Source organism: Marmota marmota, unplaced genomic scaffold, assembly GCF_001458135.2.
Source record: "Marmota marmota marmota unplaced genomic scaffold, marMar, whole genome shotgun sequence".
Taxonomy (NCBI): Eukaryota; Metazoa; Chordata; class Mammalia; order Rodentia; family Sciuridae; genus Marmota; species Marmota marmota.
Window position 1 is genome coordinate 8,638,792 of NW_026000051.1, and position 19,973 is coordinate 8,658,764.

The 19,973-nt window shown below is 37.1% G+C and overlaps 1 protein-coding gene across 1 annotated transcript; it reads right to left on the bottom strand.

Annotated features, from left to right (window-relative positions):
* Window positions 1–3,582: 3,582 nt before the first annotated feature.
* On the bottom strand, window positions 3,583–17,523 carry LOC107152249 (olfactory receptor 50-like). Its single transcript, XM_015497770.2, has 3 exons — window positions 17,031–17,523; window positions 13,451–13,454; window positions 3,583–4,522 (listed from the first exon to the last, which is right to left on the bottom strand). The coding sequence occupies exons 1-3, from the start codon at window positions 17,521–17,523 to the stop codon at window positions 3,583–3,585; spliced, it is 1,437 nt and encodes a 478-aa protein (XP_015353256.2).
* Between the last annotated feature and the right edge of the window lie 2,450 nt (window positions 17,524–19,973).

Sequence of the window (19,973 nt, forward strand, 5' to 3'; positions counted from 1 at the left end):
TTCCCCTTGCCGGGCAACCAAAGCAACGGGTGAGTCCTGACCGGCCCTCAGCAGGACCCGGACCGAGAAGCAGTTTCTGCGGGCTCCTAGCCCCGGGCCAGGGAAGTTCTGGGAGCCGGAACTCGGCCGCTCCGTGCTCGGTGTAAGCTCCTATAAGTGTAGGCTCCAAGAAGCAGTCCCCGCGGGCTCAGTTCCGGGAGCCGGAATTCGGCCGCTTAGTGCTTGGTGTTTGCTCTGATAGGAGCAGGGTCCAAGAAGCAGCCTCCGCAGGCTCTGCAGCCCTGGGCCAGGGCGGTTCCGGGACGGTTCCGGGAGCCGGAACTCGGCCGCCCCGCGCTCGGTGTTCGCTCCAATAAGATCAGGTTCTAAGAAGCACCCAGGCACTGAACCCTAGCAATCTGTCTGCAAGCCGCAGGCGAATTGCAGCCTGAAATTACCTGTTCTATGGCTGAATCTATTATCTGTATTCTTGATGATTGCCATTCTAATTGGAGTAAGATGACCCACCTATACCAGCTCTTAGTATTTATCCAAAAGAAATAAAATCAGCATATGATAATGATTCAGTTACACCAATATCTATAGAAGCACAAGTCACAGTAACCAAGTTATGAAACCAACCCAAGTCCCCATCAACAGATGAATGGATAAAGAAAGTGTGGTATATACACACTTTTACTCAGTCATAAAGAAGAATGAAATTATGTCATTTGCTGGTAAATGGATGGAACCAGAGAGCATTATGCTAAGTGAAATAAGACAGACTTAGAAAATCAAAAGTTGAATGTTTTCTCTCATCTGTGGAAATGAGAATGAAACAAGGGGAAAAAAAGGGAGTGGAGGTCACATGAATATAGGAGGCTGATAAATAGAGCAGAGGAAGGAAACTGGAGGAGAGAGAAGAAGGATGGAAATAGAGAGGTTCTAACTGTTAGAGCTGCTCATCTTTGCAATGAGTTGACCAAATTATGCTGTTTCCACGTATGCACACACCACAGTGAATTCCATCTTTATGTATATCTATAAAGCACCAATTTAAAAAAACAATAATTAGAAGGAAGACCAGTGGAATACAGGAAGGTGAACATGGGGAAGAAAGGAAGAGAGGGGAATGGAGAAGAAAGGGAACGTTGAAGTACTGGGGATTGAAATGGAACAAATTATATTCTATGCATGTATGAATATGTCAAAATGAACCCCACTGCTATGTATAACTATAATGCAGTAGTAAAGCCCTGAAAATTTAGTGGCACACTTTTACAGCAGTTTCAGGGTTATTGAAAAATTGAGCAGAAAATTTTCCCCATTGTCCTATGATTTCCATGATATTTTACATTGGTATAGTGACTTTGTTACAATTGAATCAATATTGGTAAGCTAAAATTGATGAAAGTCCATAGTTTACATTAGGGTTCACTCTCTTTATTCTACAGGTTTTTGCTTGGATTGTTTTTCTCTAGTTTGGTTTTGAAAAATGCATAGTTACATGTATCTAAAGTTACAGGGTCATACAGAATAATTTTGTCCCTAAAAATTTCCTGTTCTACTTATTAATTCCTCACTTTCCCATACCAAACCTTGGCAATCACGGATTGTTTTATTAACCCCCATGTAGCCTTTTCAGTAAGGCTTCTTGGTGTAACTATTTTCTAGAAGAATTTAGCAGTGATAAATTGTATATTCACTTGCCATATAATCAAATAATTCTACTGTATATATAGTTTACATGACCATATACACACTATATGTATGTGCATAGCATTGATAGCATCATTGTTCATAACAGCAATACAGTAAATCCAAAAAAATGACCCCCGAAAAGAGAGAAAATAAATGTGTTATAGTCTCACAGCAGAAGATGAAAATATTTAAATAAATTTAATAAGGATAATAGTAAAAACAAAAGAAAAATAAAATAAATAAAGTCTTATTTACATGAATTATGGATTAGGAAAGATTTTTTTAAATGTTAAAATTCTTACCAAAAGTAAAGGAACATAGAAAATAGTAAAATACTGAGTAACTTTAAGAAGAGTGAAAATACAATTCAGAAATGGCCGAAAGAACTCCAATATATTGTTAGTTTTCTAGGTATTTCTAGCCAAGATATTTTTAATGAATATTTATTTTAATATTTTTCTCTAAAATATGATCATATATCATCTATATATGAATACATACACATATATAAGCATGTTACAGCTGTCAAGATCCCCAAACAATAAGAAAAAAATATACCTGGCACATATATTTAATTCTACATATGTTATGTATGTTATTTTGTTTAAATGTTATTTCAATATTTATTAAAGATTAAAACAAAATTTTCTATAAAATTGCCTAAAAATATTGCTCAGGTTTGAAAATTATTCAAGTGGCTTGTATGTCTCAGGATGTGACTTCACATACAGAAGTTTGATTTCCAGTTTTACTATATTGTTAACTTAGTGCAAGATGCCTAGTTTAAAAAATTTTTTTGAATTGCCCCTTTCATACCAAATGCTAGAGTTAAATAATACATGCAAGCATGTTTGTCACAGCAATCAGTTTATAGCAATGAAGTTAAGTAACTTTGCCTTGAGCAGAGGCAGTTTCTCAAGGACTAAAACAACACACTACCATTTCAGATGGAAATAGAACATTTTTAGATAGTTGAGAGATAGAAATGCCTTTTTTTCTTTTCATAATAAAATAGAGTGAATTAAATTACACTGATGCCTGACTTGAACTCGGTTCAGGTTGCCTAGACTTCCTAACATCCTTTCTAGCCATTCTTTCTTTAGTCCTGACCCAGATTCGCTGAAGCCCCTGATCTGGATGGGCTTCATCCCCCATGATTACATCACCACCTGGAAGGACTTTAAAACTCTCTCCTCTCACTAGTTTGCCTCGCACCCACATAACATCTGAGACCTCGAGGGCTCCGTTCAAGTTTATGTTTGACATTTGGGGCATGTGCCTGTTGTATGGGTACCATTGTCCTGGCATTCCACAGACAGAAAGCCATGCTCTGTAGTTTGTGAAAATGTTTTGAAAAATGAATATGAAATTAGAATCACTTGCAAAGATTAAAAGGGAGAGACATGGGGAAATACTGTTCAATGAATTTTAAGTTATAGTAGGAGAAATAATTTATGTCTCATGGCACAGTATAGTAACTGTGATAATAATACAATACTATGTATTTCAAAATACTAGAAGAAACAGTCCTGAATAATTTCACACAAGGAAGTGATAAATATTTGAGGAGATAGATACACTTTCTTTGATTTGAATAGTATAAATGATATATGTCATGTATAAAAACATCACATTGCCCTATAAGCATGTACCATTTTTTATTTGTCCATTAAAAATAAATATATAAAAAGTTATTTAAACCAAAAGTAAATCTAGAATCCTAATTAAGATTACACACGAAGATAAATTCAAAGGGAATTACAAAATTCAACACAAAAATAAAATTATAAAGCTAGGAGAAAAATTAATTATTATTTGAGAAGTGAACAAACTATCACAAAAGGCTACAAGCTAACAAATTTTTTAAAAGACTGGTACACCTGATAAGGAAGATGAAGCTCATCATGTTGAAATGGTTCCTCCACTGAGGATGTTTCTGAGAGCTCCTTTTATATCCCGATTCCTCAGACTGTAGATAAAGGGGTTCACCATGGGGATGACCAGAGTATACAACACAGACACAGCAATATCCTTGTCATTAGTGCTATTAGATGAGGGGACAATATAGAGTGCAATAACTGCTCCATAGTACACAGAGACCACAGAGAGGTGGGAGCCACATGTGGATAAGGCTTTGCAGATGCCCTTGAGGGAGGGTCTTCTCAGGATGGTGGCCCCAATGTGGCCATATGAGACCAGAATGCACATGAATGGCAGGGTAACAACTGCTGATCCTGCCGTGAGAATAGCCAGCTGATTGATGGTGGTGTCAGAGCTGGATAGCTTGAGTAACGCAGAGAGATCACAGAAGAAGTGGGGCAGAGTGATGCCTCTAAGGAAAGAGAGACGGGCTAGGAGGAGGGTGTGCAAAAGGGCATTGGCAGAGGATAAGACCCAGGACACAACCACTAGCAGGAAACAGAGGTTCTGACTCATGATTCTGGGATAATGCAGGGGATGACAGATGGCCACATACCTGTCATAGGCCATTGAGGTCAGAAGGAAGCTGTCAAGATTTGCAAAAAATACAAAAAAAAATTCCTGGGAAATGCATCCAGCATAGGAGATGGACTGAGTGTGCATCAGCATGTTCATGAGCATCTTTGGGGCTGTGACTGAGGAGAAAAAGATGTCAGTGAGGGCCAAGTGGCTGAGGAAGAAGTACATGGGGGTGTGCAGGCGAGAGTCCAGCCTGATGAGCAGGATGATGAGCAGGTTCCCCAGCACCGTGGTCAGGTACATGCCCAGGAACAGGGTGAAGACCATGCTCCGCTGCTCTGGCCAGATGGGGAGCCCCAGGAGGAGGAACTCGGACACACTGCTCTGATTATCCCTCCTCATGCTCTTCTTGTTATCTTTTTCTGGAGACAAAAAAGACATGGAAATGTGAAAGAATGAGAAGTCCTTGGGAATATTATACAAGAAAATCATGGTTTTGAATTAGTAAGTGCATTTTAACCTGAATCTCTCAGGCTTTTTGCCATACTGATTGGCTAGTGAGGGTCAGGGAAAGGATGATATTTGTCCACCTATAAAACAACTGAACATCTTTTGGAGGTACCATGAAACATCAGAATGAATATCGAATCACACCAAGTTCCACTTGAGGAGCTTGTATGGAAATTTGAGATTAGGGAATTAGTGTGCATGACCAGGTCAGTAATCAGCTAATGGAAAGACTATTAGATGGTGTGATGTCTAAGGTTTTTGACCTCTCTTAGCCTCCCCCCGCCATGCCTCTGAAATACACTTTGGCTAATGATTTATTTCCAAGGTCTGAATCAAGAGCACACAGTGGACTGCTTTGGATCTACAGGATATTAAGATCTGAAGACTTGGTGGAAGTATCATATGGACACAGGTTGAGGCATGGGTGCTAAGTTATGAATCAATGTCTATAGCATGAAATATCTAATGACACACCTTGCAATGGGTTTATCTGTTCTTCTTTTAAGAAAGTCCTTTTCCACTCAAGATTCTTAACTTTCCATCTCTCGTTCTAATGGAATTTTCAAGGGGTGAGGATAAAACTTTGTTCATGTTATTTGTCCACCTAGAAAACCCAAAATTAACCACCTTGGGAATTCCCTCAATCAAACCAAATCACCCTGATGAAGTCTTTATAACATTGGGAAATACTTGACTTTTCCAGTCACTTCTTGAATCTGCCAGAGTTTCTTGGTGTCTGCCTAGCAAAAACAAATGATACCATTCTTCTTCATGATTCTTAGCCTAGATTTGATGCCAAAGATTCTTTTTAATTAGCACATTTTAATTATAAATAATAAGAGGTATCATTGTGGTATATTCACACATGTTAAAACATACTATTTATCCTTTATCCATTCATCCTTTAATGGTATACCAAAGAATCTTAACCATTGTTATATTTCAATATTTTTCTACATTGCATATATTATCATTCCTCTCTTTTTCTCCTTCAGGTCAGTTAGTCTTGGACCTACCCATGTAAGCTAACACAAAATAATAGGAAAACAGATTATAATCTGTATACTAAAAATTAGAATACATATTCTTTGTAATGTTTGTTTAAACTGAAGGAAAATGTTGGGGAGTGATATTGGCTGAATTCTATTCTTATATTGTATGCATGTACAAATATGTAATGATAAATTCTATTAATATATACAATCATAATGTACCAATAGAAAATGTGGGGGGAAAGTGAAGGAAATTATCATTTGATAGCTAAGGAAGTGTCTCACTATCTGACTTATCATAAACTCATCTGGGGAATTTAACTAAAGTTTACATAACAACTCTCACAACTTAATTGAAATTATCTTTAAAATTCTTATATCCTTCAGCACACTATGTTATTAAATTATATTAATGTGACCCTGTGAGCTGACATGGATTATACTTTTGGTTGTTACTTATCACCATGATGGTAACAATCAGTTTATCACAATGAAAATAGTAATTAGCTCTCAGTTAGACATATTGGTTGTTTCTAATATTTTTCTATTTCCAGCATATGGTAAACATTGTTCTTATATCATTTTTCACAAACAGCATATATATCTGGAATAAATATCTGGAATTTTTAGGAATGGAATTTGAGGGAAAATATTTATGGTTTTGATAGAGTGCCAAATTACCAGAGGCTAAGGTGATCAGGAAGTTGATTCTTATTATTGTTTAAAAAGGAGTCCTTAATAGAAGAACATGTCACCAGAAGATTATGAAAATTTCAGTTGTGTATGTGGAGACAACAGGTCCAGGACATTTAAGAAACAAAAAATTCCAGATCATAGTCAGTCTGGGAAATACACAAGTTGGAGAATTATTGAGAAGCCACAGTATATAAAACACTTTACACCTATCATAGAAATTTTTAATATATCTACAACAGTAGCACACTCAAGTAAAGAATTAAATAAAGGAGGGATTTATCTTGCTGGTGTCTAGGTAGAGATCAGATTATACCAAGGAAAGAGTGTCAGCAGGAATAGGAGGTGATTACAGCAGCTCAGGTACAAAATAATACCTACCTGCACTTTTATTATGGCAGCAGAGATGAAGAAAATAATAGAGATTTATGATTCAATTTGGAAGAAACCCCAACAAACCTAATGGGGTTAAAGTTAAGAAAAAGAGGTACATTTTTCCACTTCTCAAAGCTTAGATATTTTATCAATCTGAGATTAAACTATGCTATGTGAAATTTTTTCCTTTATCTCAAATTTTGGATCAATACTCAATTCAAGATAAATTACTCTACATGTAGCTGTCTGTCAGAGTGTGATATGAGAGGGATAGTGTTTAGGGATCTGTTGTACAACTGGACAAACACACGTAGACACAGAACACATAAGATTGTACTACTGAATGTAAATTCTACACCCGCTATGACAAAGCCCCTTACATGATGAACACAGATACCTTCAGCAGCAAGTCATAAGAAGATTCTTCCATTTCTTCTGAAAGGCACAAAATAGAGTAAGCAGGTAGCATCTCTAAAGGGCTTAAAGTTTCATTGAAACAAGGAGAAGAGTTGGTTCAAAACAATTCAGGATAGGCATGTGGATATACATTTGTTCACAGTTCCTGAGAAATCAGTGTGAACTCTGACTTTATAAAACCTGGGGAAGGGTGAAAATCCCCTATTCCAGATCCAAATTAGAGACCAACAAGATCTAATTGCTTCATTGTTTTTGGCTCCCTTGGGGTAAGAGGTACTTGTGGAAGCAGACATAAGAGATTTCACCCCTGGAAGAATAATGACAATAGCCCCAAGAATAATGACAATAAGCCAGCCATTAGGAACCTGGTGATTCATAATGCTTTTTGTCATCTCAACTGACCTTGGGGAAAGTGTGATGAAGAGTCCATAACTAGCCAGGCTGGAGGTTAAGAGTGATAACCAACATTTCTTGCCTTTGACCCTACATTACTTCAAGAACACCAAAAAATGTCAAATGCTATCATTCTGAATGAAGGACCTTGGAATGTTAAATCTCATCATTATTAATGGACCTAGGGAATGAAATATCATTTCAATAACTTTCAGTCTCTTGCTTAAAAGCATTCTATTGGTGCACATTTCCCATGATACCATAAAATAATCTTTGAATGCTTGCTTTACACTCACCCTTACAAAACTGATCCCAAATCTCCATTTCATACTTCCCAGCATTTATTCAATGCTGGTAGACAATGAATTTCATATGCTCATTGTTCAGGTGAAGATGTTTGAATATTTGTGAATATTGTTATTTTTTTCTATTTATGTTAATTTCTAGTTGTACTAGGAACTGCTGTTCACGTGAAGAAGTCCAGTAAGACATTTGAACTTCCAGAATGGTTTCTGGGTCTGACAGTCATGGTTTCCCTAATGATAAGACTCCAATTGATTTGTCTGTTTTGTAGAAGTCAAGGGTTGACAAAACTTCCATCTCAAACACAACAGTGTCATTGTCACCTCCCTCTTTTTCTGACATGAAAGAGTAATTAAAAAAAAAAGTTCATGAGATGGCAGATTAGAGGAACAGTTCCACAGCAGTTCTGTAGCTCAAGAATTTAAAAGTGGGAAAACTGCTTCTCAGCAAGGTGGGCAAACAAGAGAATGAACTGAAATCTAATGTTGGACAGCAAAATAATCTCAGAGACACAGAAAGTTAGAAACTTTGATCATAACATAGGAACGGTACGTTACAGATGCACTTCCCACCACTGAGAGGATGGGAAGCACAAAGAGAGAGAAAACTTTGGTGAATAAAATTGACTTGGGAGAACCTGTGGAATAGAGAGAGGGTTTGATCTTAGCTGATACAGAGATGGTGGGAGAAGTTGGGTGAAGAGTATTTCAATTCATTTCCTGAAGGGCAGATTGTCCACAGCAGTCAGAGTTCCTGTGCAGGAACCAGTTTTGAATAACCATGTGACAGTAAGCAGATTTGTGAGATTAGGAAACCACAGGAAGACACCAGCCTGACCCAGCAGTTGCTGATTGTGGGGTCCAGAGTGTGCCTGGGCCAACGTGATTGAAGCAGCACAGAGAGGACTGTGCTAGAATTGTACCCGGTGGCCATAGTAAGCAGAGAGCTTATCTTGCAGAGCTCACTCATATGAGCTCTACAAAGATTCTGGTAACCAGTCTGACAACTAGGTCTGATGTCCAACTCACCACTCCTCTTCAATGTAGTTCTTGCAACTCTCATCAGAACAATCAGACAAGAGAAGGAAATTAAAATGATAGAAATATGAAAAGAAGTCAAATTATCTAGAAGATTCAAAGTAACTCCACCAGAAGACTTCTAGAGCTGATAAATAAATTCAGCAAAGTAGAAGAATACAAGATCAACATTCATAAATCAATAGCTTTCCTCTACTCCAACAGCAATTCTGCTGAGAAAAGGATCAGGAAAACTATCCCATTCACAATAACATCAAAAATAAAATACTTGGGTATCAACTTAACCAAGAAGGTCAAAGACAATGAAAACTACAGAAAGCTGGAGAAATAAATTGAGGAAGACCTTAGAAGTTGGAAAAACCTTCCAAGTTCTTGGGTTAGCAGAATCAATATTGTCAAAATGCTATTTAGAGTTAATGTAATCTCCATAAAAATATCAATGACTTTCTTCATAGAAATAGAAAAAAAGTCCTAAAATTAATTTGGAGGAATAAAAGACCCAGAATAGCAAAATAAATCTTGAGTAAGAAGAAGGATCCTGGAAGCATCACAATATCTGATTTCAAATTATATTACAGACTATAGTAATAAAAACAGCATTTTATTGGCATTAAAATGCACATGATGACCAATAGAACAGAAGACAGAGACAACTCACATAGTGAAAGTCATCTGATACTTGACAATAATGCCAAAAATATATGTTGCAGGAAAGACAGCCTTTCAACAAATATTGCTGGACAATGGGATTTTCACATGTGGAAGAATGAAGCTAGATCCCTATCCCTAATCCTGCACAAAAGTCAAATCAAAGTTGATCAATGACTTAGAAAACTCAAAATTTACACCAGAAACTCTGCAACTACTAGAAGAAAGTTTATGGTCAACACTCCTACATTTTGATGCTGGTACCAACTTCCTTCACAAGACCCTGAAAGCTCATGAAAACAAAAACAAGAATCAATAAATGGGGTTAGCATAAAATTTAAAACCTTCTGTGTAAAAAGGAAATGATGAAGAGCATGAAGATAGAGCTTAAAGTGTTGAAAAAAATCCTCTGACAGAGGATGAATATCCAGAATACCTAAAAAATTTTCAAAAAAATTGACACCAAAATATAAAACAACCCATCAAGAAATGGACAAATGGACTAAACAGACATTTCTCAAAAGATGGAACACAAGCAGCCACCAAATATAGGAACAATATTCAACATTTCTAGCAATCAGGGAAATACAAATAAAAACTACACTGAGATTTCATTTCAATACAGTCACAATGACAACTAGCAGAATACAAATAATAAGAAATGCTGGTGAGGGTGTGGGGAAAAAGTACACTCATATATTGTTGATGGTACTGCAAATTAGTACAACCACCCTAGAAGGCATTTTGAAGAATCCTCAAAAATTGAGCAATGGAAGCACCATATGACCCAACTATCCTTGGAATTTATCCAAAAGAAATAAAATCAGCATTCTATGGAGATACAGCCAAATCAATGTTTATAGCAGTGCAACTCACAAGAGCCAAGATATAGATCTAGCCTAGATGCCCACTGATAGATGAATAAATTAATAAGATATGGTACATATATATACACAACACAGTTTTATTTAGCCATCAAGAAGAACAAGACTATGGCATTTGCTGGTAAATGGGTAGAACTAGAGAATACCATGCTAACTAAAATAAACCAGACTTGGAAAATCGGGAATTGAATATTTTCTTTCATATGTGGAAGCAAGAGTGACATAAAGGGAGGTGGGTGTCTGACATCATAAAGATAGAGGATAGGTGAGTGGGGTAGAAGGAGATTGAGGGGGAGGGAGAAGGTCTTGGAAATAGAAGGAAATATGGAATTAAGTTGAAAAAATTATGCTACATGTACCTATAAATTTGCCAGTGAATTTCACCTTTATATATGTGCAAAAAGTACCAATTAAAAATAAATGAATGAAGCCGGGTGCAGTGACGCACACCTATAATCCCAGTGGCTCAGGAGGCTAAGACCAGAGAACTGAAAGTTCAAAGCCAGTCTCAGCAACTCAGTGAGGCCCTAAGCAAATCAGGGAAACCCTGTCTCAAACATAATACAAAAAAGGCTGCGAATGTGGTTCAGTGGGTGAGCACACCTGGGTTCAATCCCCAGTTCCAAAAGTAAATAAATAATTGAGTGGAAGGTAGACAAGTAGAGTAGAGCAAGGGAGCAGGGTGGAGGGAAAAGGAAACCTGCGGGAAATGGGAAGAGAGGTGGAGTAAGCTAAATTTCATGCATATCATGATTATTTCAAATTTCACAATTATGTCAAAATGAACCCAAATGGTATATACAATTATAACAACCTTAGAAAAGAAAACAAAAACAGCAAGTTCAGAACTCTCCATGGTTTCTCATTTAACAGCATGAGGAAAAGTGTCTCTTTGTATTGACAAATGACATTATTACTTCCCCAGGTACCTGATACCATTACCTAGATGACCTTCATCTATGTCTTCTTCCATAGCAACCTTCTCTCATCTTTCTGAGTTTTATTCAAACAAGACCCAGGCTTCAGCTTATCACTGAGTAATGAAACACACTCAAAGATGCAGCCACAGCAAAAGCTGGCAAATAAGATGAACAGGGATTTCAGAATAATGAATTTCAATTGAGGCTAACCCCTACCTACAAAAATGATCAATCTCAAAATTAATCCAAAAAGCCATAGTGAAACCTCAGTAGCAGTCCACTTTATATCAAGGGTTTGGAAAAAAATGTTTTTGAAGATTGTCTTTGAAGACAATGGTGTGTATTATTGATGTCTTAATCATTTTAATATAGAAACAATGGAGCACTGTGATTAACAATTGGAAACTTGCATTGGATCATGCAATTGCCATGGATCATGCATTCTAAAATCAGTTTAAACCCCAAAGATGTCCTGCACACATACAGTGTAGACAAATAAGCAGGTTCATAGCAACACTGATAATCCTATTAGAAAAACAGGGGTGGAGGGAGGTTCAACAACCAATAAGTTGTGATAATTTTACAGAGGAAATATTGTAGAGCAATTCTGTGTAATATACTAGATAAATTAAGAAAAATAATAATGTAAGAAAAATGCAAGTCTTCAGCTTATAATTGAGTATGGAACACACTCAAAGGCACAGCCACAATAATATGACAAAACATAAAAACAAAAATTTTCATGTAAATATATTATTAAATACTGAATGTTTGTGTTCCTCTCCCATAGATTTATAAATTGAAGCCCTACCCATCAGTGTTGCTAATTAATTAAATAATGTTAAGGGATATACTCTTATAGAAAGACATTATGAAAGGCAGCTGTGGTATGGTATGGCAGGCAGAGGGTCCTCAACAAGAAACCAAACCAATTGAAATATTGATCATGTGTTTCTAGCCTCATGAACAGTGGAAAAATAATTCTCTATTGTCTTTGTCTAAGCTAACTAGACCATTGTCTAATATTATGATAGCCCAAGCAAGTAAAATCATGGTCATAGATACATAAAATATATGTTTCAGAGATAAACAAATACATATGGGAATAAATTACAAAACCAAAAATCATAAACACAAAATTTGAAATTTGGACTAGCTGTTTCCTCCTGAGAGGAGACAGGAGGGTATCCCTAGAAGTGCATAATAACATGTCCAAAACCTCTCTGTTGAGTCTTACAAATTCTTCCTTTGGAGTCAGAAGACAGTATACTAGAGTGTTTAAAGTCCTGGGTTGAACGTAAGTTCATATCATAGAGGATGCCTCTGAAGCAGGATAAAAGTTGGCTGCCTGTGGCCTAAGCCAAGAAAGGTGAAGCCTGAGACACGTCATGCACCTCTGCACCTCCGCACCTCCGCACCTCCATCAAGCACATCTGCCAAAGAGGTTGGCCAAGAGAGTGGCATCCAAGTGATATTTGCCAAATTACATTGTTATATTGTGTGCATGTATGAATATATAACAACAAATTCCATCATTATGTACAACTATAATGCACCAATAAAAATGTGGAAAGAAAAAAATAAATAAAAGTTATTTAGCATCATATAAAAAAAAAGAAAAAGAAAGGATTGTGGCATGCATCTCCAACACTGGCAGCCACAGTGAGAGCCTCTGGTAGGGAGGGTCAAGCTTTGGAAGCTTCACACATCTACTGAGGGCCTCCTCCAACCCCAGAACCTCTTCTATGGAGGGCTGAGGTTACAGAGAAGTACACCTCGGATGCTGGCAGTCACTGACAGGGAGAGCCACGCCTGGGAATCAGCATGCACCACCATTGCCTCCCTCCCTCTGTGAGTCTCCACTGGGGGGGGGGGGCAAAGACTAGAAAGCAACACGCAACTCTGCACCTTTGTAGGTGCATTGATAGAGCACAGCTGCCAGAGAGGGCAGGGCCAAGAGATGACTCAAACATCTAATCCCTGAAGCCACCGCCACAACCTTGTTCAGAGAGAGCTACCCCTGGGGCTCTGCATGCATCTGCTGAGGGCTTCCGCCACACTCAGCATCTGGCACAGGGAGGGACGAGTGTGGGGAACAGAGAACATAGCTACCACCATGTCCCAGCTTGCCCTCTACAGCAGACCTCAGTCCTGAACACATCCCTGAGCTCTGTCCTCTTGTGCCCGGCAGCTCCTCTTCACCCCAGGTGCCAGGGCACCCCATGCCTGAACTTGGGGTGAAAACCTAAACAAACCAGTAATAAGCAACAACACTAAAGCAGTAACAAAAAGTCTTCTAAAAAAGAAAAGCCCAGGATTCTCATGAAGTTCTAACAGATCTTTTTAAGAAGAACTAATGCCAATCCTTCTCAAATTATTCCATGAAATATAAATGAAATGAAAATTTTATTTCTTGCATAGTGTGTTTATCAATATTTATGTAATGCTTCTAAAAACCATTTCATGTATTCAACTTATTCAGAACAAGCACTCAGTTTTCCTGCCTTTATAGCCAGCAGTAGAAAGGATGAGTCGTAGAGTCTACATTACTTTTCAGTCATCTTGCCTCATAAGAGAATTTATCATAAATTAAAAGTTTTTAAGAGGGTAAAATGTACATTAACAAATTAAAATATGGTATAAGAACTATGTAGACATAACAGCTACATTAGAAACAACTGATACATCTACAAAAATCAGATATGTTGCAGTTGGCATTCAAGAGCAGTGAGGAAAGGAAAACTATAAAAGTTAATTTTAAATACTACATTATTAACATTTAAAAATGATTAAATGACTTTATACTTCACAATTTACTAAAAATGATCAACTGCTTGTGTTTTAAGGATTTTCAAGGCCTAGAAGGAAGGATTTAAAATTTCACATGAAAATACAACTTACTCTCATTAGATACATAAGATAAGATGGCCTATGTTTTTATTTTTCACGCTTGATATTTGATTGAACAATGACATGATTCACTGGGCAAAGCTACTCCAAATTTCTATCCAGGGATGGGACTGTTCATGTGCTGTTATAATTGGGTAACATTGAATAATTACCAAAATATATGTAGTGATATGCTAACTGATGAAATCTAGCTCAGTTTCTTTCACACAGTATTAATTAGGTTAGGTGCATATGTTTCATTCAAGGGACTCAATTGACTCCTATTTTCCACAGACACAAATATCCCCTACACTCTGACAATATTTTGCACAACTACATTGTTCATAAAGAATTGTATGTGTTGAATTTGGGTTAATATGGAGTTGTGCTAGAAGGGATTTCACTGGGATATCTCTACTATATGCAAACAAAAGGCATTTTCTTGAAAAGAAATATAAGTCCATCTTTATCAGACTGTCCTTTTCCAGAGGCCATGTCTCTTCCTTAGTATCTAGAAAACACAATGGTGGCCATTGCAAGGTGATTTCCTCAAATAATCCCATTAAAATCAAGAACACCAACTAAATAGATGAATTAATTACTTTAAACACAGTGAAATTGAGACATTGGTACATATTTTTTTAAGAGAGAGAGAGAAAAAAATTAATATTTATTTTTTAGTTTTCGGTGGACACAACATCTTTATTTTATTTTTATGTGGTGCTGAGGATCAAACCCAGCGCTCCACGCATGCCAGGCAAGCGCGCTACCACTTGAGCCACATCCCCAGCCCCATTGGTACATATTTTTAACTTAACAATATAAAAATCATGGAAGACATTTGCACTGCATACAAAGGACAAAGAATTAATATCCACATTATATAAAGTCTCTGTACAATCCAATATGTAAAAAAACAAACCACCTAATAGACAGGCAAAAGAAAGACATAATCATTTATGTCACATGAAGAAATTTTTTAGTAGTAAGAGTAATGATGGTTGTTGTAATGTAACAGGGTAGGTCACCTTGTGAGTAGATGGCTTTTCACTATCTGGTAATTCAGGAACCAGGCTTCATTATCTCCATGGACAGAGGATAATCTGTTTCCATCCAAAAGATGAGTAGAACCATGTGGTGTTTTTTTTTTTTTAAATCTTGACCAGGAAATAACAAACATTTTCTTTCACTAGGAACAATGTCACTGAGACCCACATAGATTACTTGAATATGTAGCAGCTCTCTCCTAGTGAAACTTCACAAAGGTGAAATTTGGGTAGATACCAGCCGTCTCTGTTCAAAGTAGCAGGTGAACATAGAGTCATATGCGTTACTGCACTGATGATCAGTAAAGTAGAAAGTCAAAGCACAATGACATTTAATTCGCCAACACTTGCAGAGCATTTTTAAAAATCTCCTTGTCAACACACAAGTTGTTTAAGAGGTAAAGTAACTGGAACTTTTGTACATTGGCAGTAAAGATATAAGACAATATAATTTTCAAAAATAGATATTTAAGATCTGCCTTAGGTTTACAGAAAAAAGGAACAGAAAGTCATACAGTTCTTTTCCCTACCACTGGCCATAGTTCATCTATTGACATCATTTTTTCTCCTGGTCTATTGACATCTTGCGTTGGTATAATACATTTGTTACAACTGAATGAAAATTGTTATATTATTAACTGAAATCTATAATTTACATTAGAGTTCATGCTTTGTATTGTACAGTTGTGATTACTTCCCCCTTTTTGTATCAGCTTTGTTTCGACTAGGGCATAGTGACATGTACCCACTGTTTCAACATCATATAGAATAATTTTTCCACCCTGAAATCCTCTTTGCTTTACCTATTCAAAGCTTTTCCAAAGCAGTAGAAATGACAAGTCATAGATATGCCTACCTTCATCTGAACATTAGGCAATATATATAAGAAAATTAAGAAAATAATATGTACACAAGGATAGAAATGGGAGAGTACCTGTAAATATGTACAACTTTATGTGTCAATTTTAAATTTAAAATAAATGTATACATACAATTTACACAAAAAATTAATTTGTAATTAAGTGTGTTATCACGTGAGATAAAAAAGAAAACCATCCAATTTTTTAAAAAGGAGTAAAAGAGTCTCTGACCACATAAAAATTCCAATGTTAGTAAGACAAGGATACTAAGTGAAAAGCAAAAATGTGCAGACATGTCTGTGAAAACCTTTCCTGAGACTCTAAGATCCACCTGAAAATTAAACAGAGCCAAAAAACTAAATTCAAATTGAAGCAAGACTGAATAAAGACTCCCTCATCAGGATTCACCAAGAAACAGCAATTCAGAGAGAAAGTGATACATGTGAGGGATTAAGAAGGTCTAATATCCATAATAGCAAAAAAAAAAAAAAAAGTCTATCATACTGAAAATGTTCCTCTACTGAGGATGCTTCTCAAAGCTCCTTTCATATCCTGATTCCTCAGACTATAGATAAAGGGATTCAGCATGGGGGTGACCAGAACATATAACACAGACACAATGACATCCAGGTCATCAGCATTATTGGATGAAGGCAGATAATATAGACCAATAATTGTTCCGTAGTACAGAGAAACCACAGAAAGGTGGGAGCCACACGTGGACAAGGCTTTGTAGATCCCCTTGATGGAGGGTCTTCTCAGGATGGTGGCCCCAATGTGGCCATAAGAGACCAGAATGCATATGAATGGCAGGGTAATGACCATCGATCCTATAATGAGAATAACCAGCTTATTGATAGAGGTGTCAGAGCTGGACAGCTTAAGTAAAGTGGAAAGGTCACAGAAGAAGTGGTGCAGGGTGTTTTCTTTCAGGAAAGAGAGACGGGCTAGGAGGAGGGTGTGTACAAGGGAATTGGTGGAGGATAAAACCCAAGACACAATAACTAGCTGCAAACAGAGATTCTGACTCATCATGGTGGTGTAGTGGAGTGGGTGGCAGATGGCCACGTATCTGTCATAGGCCATGGAGGTCAGAAGGAAGCTGTCGAGACCCCCAAATGACAAGAAAAAATATACCTGGGAAATGCACCCAGCATAGGAGATGGATTGAGTCTGCGTCAGCATGTTCATGAGCATCTTTGGGGCCGTGACTGAGGAGAAAGAGATGTCAGTGAGGGCCAAGTGGCTGAGGAAGAAGTACATGGGGGTGTGCAGGCGAGAGTCCAGCCTGATGAGCAGGATGATGAGCAGGTTCCCCAGCACCGTGGTCAGGTACATGCCCAGGAACAGGGCGTAGTACATGCCTTGCTGCTCTGGCTGGATGGGGAGCCCCAGGAGGAGGAACTCGGACACACTGCTCTGATTATCCCTCCTCATGCTCCTCAAGTTCTCTTTTTCTGGAGACGAAAAAGAGATGGAAATGTGAAAGAATGAGAAGTCATTGTGACTACTACACAATAAAAACATGGCTTTGGAGTAGTCAGTATATGCATTTTAATTCAAATATCTCAGGTTTTCTTCCACACCAGTGAGCTATCGATGGTCGGGACAAAGGACATTTTTGTCCCCCAGGAACCAACACAACATCATTTGGAGAAAACATGAAATATTTCAATGATTATCAGATCACATATACTTCAAACATGAGTATTCCATGAGTTCATCATGGAAATACGAGTTTATGAAATTATGTTCTAGGCCAGGTTAGTGACCAGTCAATAGAGACCACTGGGAGATGTCTAATCTGATGGCCTCTCTTGCCTTCCCCAGGCCTATGAAACACTAGACTAATGCTATATTTCCATGAGTTAGATCAAGATAAGAGAACCACATGGGCTTGTTTTGAGCATTAAGGGAATCAATCTATGTCAAGGTCATAAAATATTTAGTGACCTTAAATACATCCATATTTATGGACCCTTAATACATCCATAAGTTTTTCCATTAAAAAATTCTTTCATTCAACAATTCACTCAACATTTTCAATCTCTCATCAGTCTTTTTATAGGAAATTTTCTTGAATGTGGAAAAAAATGTAGAGTCTCTTCCAAATCCTATATCCTGTATTTCTTCAGCTCAAAGCAGATCTTTTTTTGTTATTATTATTTGTTCTAATTAGTTACATCTGATAGCACAATGCATTTTGACTCATTGTACACAAATGGAGCACAAATTTTCATTTTTTCTGGTTGTACGCAATGTAGTCACACCATTCATACAATCATACATGTACACAGAGTGATAATGTCCATCTCATTCTACCATCCTTCGCACCCCCATGTCCTCTTCCTTCCCCTCAATCTCCTCTGCCCAATCCAAAGTTCCTCCATTCTTCCCTTGCCCCACCCCCATTATGGATCAACATCTACCTATCCCAGAGAAAACATTTGGCCTTTTTTGGGATTGGCTTTTTTTCACGTAGCATGATATTTTCCAACTCCATCCATTTACCTGCAAATGCCATAATTTCATTCTGCTTTAATGCTGAGTAATATTCCATTGTGTAAATATACCACAATTTCTTTATCCGTTCATCTATTGAAGAGCAGCTAGGTTGGTTCCACAGTTTAGCTACTGTGAATTGTGCTGCTATAAACAATGATGTGGTTGTGTCACTGTACTCTGTTGATTTTAAGTCCTTTGGGTATGAACAGAAGAGCAGGATAGCTGGGTCAAATGGTAGTTCAATTCCAAGTTTTCTTTTTTATTTATTTATTTTTTAATTATTAGTTGTTCAAAACATTACAAAGCTCTTGACATATCATATTTCATACATTTGATTCTAAGAAATCTCCACAGTGCTTTCCAGAGTGGTTACATCAATTTGCAATCCCACCAACAATGTATGAGTGAACCAGATCATTCTTATTCAAGTCATCAGGAACAGCAAAGAAAATCTCTGTAAATGTCTATCTAGCATCAACAAATAAAACCTTTTCACCACTTTTTTGTTACTAACCCAGTTTGTACACCACTGAATCTTCTCTGATATCTTTGTCATATTTCTAACATTTTTATGCTGTGCTGATCATTCCTCCATTTTTCTATTTTGAGTCAGTGGGTCACAGATTTATCCATGTGAACAATCACAGAATATTAGGCAAAGAGAACATGATGATGTATCTACCAAAAGTTACAACCCATATTCTTTACATAGACTGACTTAATCCTAAGGTCTTTGTATTTGAGAGCAGCAGAGGTGTCTCACTCAGTGACTCATCACTCATTTAGGGGTGAACTGAAGTATACTTTAAGGTACCCATTTCCCCAATGTGATTCAAACTATCTTTAAAATACTAATACTTGTAAACTTACTATATTAAAAATAGTCTCAATAGGATCTATTGCTTGAGGTGAATTATACATTCAGTTATACTCCTCATTGCCATGTGATTAATAATCAGTTCATCACAATGAAAACGAAATTATCTGTCTGCAGGAAATTTAGGTTGTTTATAATCCTATTTCCAACAACGTTGCAATCAATAATGTTATTTATAAGTAATTTTATATGATGACATATGTATCTTCAGGATGAATTCATAGAAATAGAATCAGAATAGTCATGATTTTGATGAATGGTCAAATTATAGGAATGTACAGTAATGAGGATGTCTATTTTTACATATTCTTTAAAAGATGCTCTTAAGAGAAGAAACTGACACAAGATCTTAAAAATGGGCACTTTAGTGAAGTGTTTGGAGAAGTCATGGCTGAGGCATTTGAGGAATGGAGAAAATTCAAGACCATGGGCAGTCTGAGACAGATATGGGTTGGTGAATTGTTGAGGAGGCAGACTATAGAAGGCATCTTCTAACATAATGGAA

Coding starts and splice junctions, on each gene's coding strand:
- LOC107152249 (XM_015497770.2), bottom strand. CDS start 17,523: ATGAGGAGGGATAATCAGAGCAGTGTGTCCGAGTTCCTCCTCCTGGGG.